The sequence below is a fragment of the Leptonychotes weddellii genome, chromosome 11, assembly GCF_054177405.1.
Source record: "Leptonychotes weddellii isolate Sample4059 chromosome 11, ASM5417740v2, whole genome shotgun sequence".
NCBI lineage: Eukaryota > Metazoa > Chordata > Mammalia > Carnivora > Phocidae > Leptonychotes > Leptonychotes weddellii.
Window position 1 is genome coordinate 85,517,593 of NC_138379.1, and position 3,311 is coordinate 85,520,903.

Consider the following 3,311-nt stretch of genomic DNA (forward strand, 5'->3'; position numbering starts at 1 on the left):
GGGACACCTGTTCTCTGATCCTCAGACGTGGTGGTGGTGCCAGTGGGCCCCAGCAGAGGATGGGGTCCCCAGAGAAGGCAATTGTTGAGGAACAGGAGAAGCATGTTCCCAAGAGAAGGAAGCAGCGGGCCCCGTAGGAAAGAGAGCTCATCACCGCAGACACTGCTCTGTAGGTGTGTGGGGGCGTGAGCTGCCAGAACTAGGGGTGCTTAAGGAAAAGGGGGTCTTCTTTTCTAATCATGGGTAGCGAAGACTGGATGTCCCGGTTGCTCATCTTTGAGTCCCCGTAGCCCACATGGGAAGCACAGAGTCGCTGGTCACCCAGTTGTTCCTCCCCTGACTGACTGCGCCCACCTGCATGAGGCATTAGACTCAACTCAGCACAGTGACCGTGGCAGTTAGAACAAAGGACCAAAGTTAACTGGGCCAGAGAGAGGAATTGCTTTAATTGCAACCACAAGGGGTCATACAGATTTGCTCAGCTTCCGCCCCACCAGGGCGAAAAGCCCTTCGTTGTCACACATGGTGGAGGGATAACTTTGACAGATCACCTCAAACCACTCAACAGAGTAGCCAGCCTCCCTCACAGCAGCCTCTATTGCCTCCTGGCCCAGGCAGAGGCTGGAGAACCTCCGCTCCCCGATCATGTAGTAGCTGCTCTTCAGGGCGTCCACCACCACCAGGAAGCCGCCTGGCTTTAGCAGGCTGCCGAGGTTCCTGAGGGCTGCGCAGTAGGCAGGGAGGTCTGGGCAGGCGGCGTCCAGGCACAGCGTGCTGAGCAGACAGTCGGCCAGGGGCACGGACATGGCGCCCAGCGGCCGGCTCTGAGTCACGTCGCACTTCAGGACCTGCCTGACCACGCGCCGCAACTTCTCCTCCTTCTCCAGCGCCTTGGCTCTGAAATACACAAACCGACAAACACCACTTGCCACGCTGTACTCATGAAAACCCCAGGTCTCTTTGGTCGGGGCTGAAAATGGCGGGTCGTCCCAAGTGGTATATCCTTGGGGACATCCCTGTTGGAAAAATGGAGAAAGGAGACACAGAGGACCCTTTCGGCATATGAATGTGACTACGTTACCCTGTGCTGGGCTAAATCTCCTTATGAAGTAGGTAATAACATGAAAATGATGATGAAAGTACTTACTGCCCGCTTCTCCCATGGACTGGAATTATTCTTCCTCCACTGCTTAGAATAGTGCCTGGCTCATTTTTTGTTATTATTACTACTACTACTATGACTACTACTATGACTACTACTACTTATTTGTTTATTAATTATTACACTTGTCTCCTCTGCCAAACTACAACATAGCAGCCACTTGACCGATACATATCAGGCAATAATGGCTTTAAAATGTGGAAACAGGGGCACCTGGGTGGCTCAGTCATTAAACATCTGCCTTCAGCTCAGGTCATGATCCCAGGGTCCTGGGATTGAGCCCCGCACTGGGCTCCCTGATCAGTGGAGAGCCTGCTTCTCCCTCTGCCACTCCCCATGCTTGTGTTCCTTCTCTCGCTGTGTGTCTCCCTCTCTGTCAAATAAATAAATAAAATCTTTTAAAATGTGGAAACAGTATTTCTGTGTAGCTGCTGATCAGGCTGGGGGAGTGAGTGGGGTCATCCATAGACATTTACAGAAATGGTGGGTAACCACAACACAACCATGGCCAGGGCCCCTCTAGGAAAGAAGAAAACCACTACTTGCCATTCTTGAACCCCAAAACATATTCCAGATAGAGAGCGTGTTTTCTCAAGGGGATCATTTTCTCGGTAGTCTTGCTCAGAATACTATCCTTTTCTACCAAATCAGTGGGGTTTCCTGAGAGGAAACCAGCTTGTAAAAGAGGCAGAGAAGGCAAGGGCAGGAGATGGAATAGAGTGCCTTGGATCTTTTTGTTAGCAGAGGCATGAAGGAACAAGCTGACGGATGAGCAAAATTAAGTGAGCATATAGAGTGCACAGGAGAAACTGGAGAAAGAGATAAGGAGAAAGCAGTAACAGAAAATCAGAGAGCCAAGAGAAAAGCAAGAACAAGTGTTTAAAGTGCCCAGAAGGCCACAGAGCCCAAATAATAGGAGTGATGACTGGATATCCAGAGCTTTGAGGAAGTCGGTCAACAGAGAGAACACCAGGGGTGCCAATCCAAGCCTACATTCAGGCAACACACAGTCCATTGGCTCCAGAAGAAGACAGCCTCTCAGGCAGCAAGGCTTGATGAAGAGAATGGCCCAACAGAGGATGGCCCAACATCAGAGCAGATGAGAGAGGGACTTACCCTGGGACCACTTCTGGTCACGAGGAAAAGTCAATGGTTTAAATAAAACTTGGAAATGTACCTCCACATAGAATGATTTGAGATAACAGCAATTAGTTGTGAACATCCTATTTCAATATTTAGTTAAAATTTTAAACCCAGGGGCGCCTGGGTGGCTCAGTCAGTTAAGCGTCTGCCTTGGGCTCAGATCATGATCCCGGGGTCCTGGGATCGAGTCCCACATTGGGCTCCTTACTCAGCGGGGAGCCTGCTTCTCCCTCTCCCTCTGCCTGCCGCTCCCCCTGCTAGTGCTTGCTCTCTCTCTCTGTCAAATAAATAAATAAAATCTTTAAGAAAAAATCTTAAGCCCAGTGCAAAATCAGCTATTTATAAACATCCTTTACATTATAATTTTCCACTTAAGAGGTTTAGCAATAAGCATACGAAAAAAATTCTCAACATTTTTGGCCATCAGAGAAATGCAAATTAAACAATGAGATACCACTTCACATCCACTAGGACGGCTATAGTAAAAAAAAAAACAGACAATCACAAGTGTTGGCAAGGACATGGAGAAATGGAAACCTCTTCACACTATTGGGGAGAATATAAAATGGTCTAGCTACTTCGGAAAACAGTCTGGTGGAAGTTCCTTAGAAGATTCATTATAACAAATGTAGTGATCTGATGGGTACATGCACCCCAATGTTTATAGCAGCAATGTCCACAATAGCCAAACTATAGAAAGAGCCAAGATGTCCATCAACAGATGAATGGATAAAGAAGATGTGTTATATATATACAATGGAATATTATGCGGCCATCAAAAAACCCTGAGATCTTGCCATTTGCAATGACATGGATGGAACTAGAGGGTATTACGCTAAGCGAAATAAGTCAATCAAAGAAAGACAAGTATCATATGATCTCACTGATATGAGGAATTTGAGAAACAAGACAGAGGATCATAGGGGAAGGGAGGAAAAAATGAAACAAGATGAAACCAGAGAGGGAGACAAACCATAAGAGACTCTTAATCTCAGGAAACAGAGGG

The 3,311-nt window shown here is 47.5% G+C and overlaps 1 protein-coding gene across 1 annotated transcript in view; it reads right to left on the reverse strand.

Annotated features, from left to right (window-relative positions):
- Positions 1 to 427: 427 nt before the first annotated feature.
- Positions 428 to 3,311, reverse strand: part of NNMT (nicotinamide N-methyltransferase) — an 18,001-nt gene continuing 15,117 nt past the window's right edge. Inside the window, exon 3 of the mRNA XM_006750828.3 lies at positions 428 to 897. Within this exon, the coding sequence (XP_006750891.1) occupies positions 465 to 897 (433 nt within the window). The 3' untranslated portion in view covers positions 428 to 464. The remainder of the gene's footprint in view (positions 898 to 3,311) is intronic.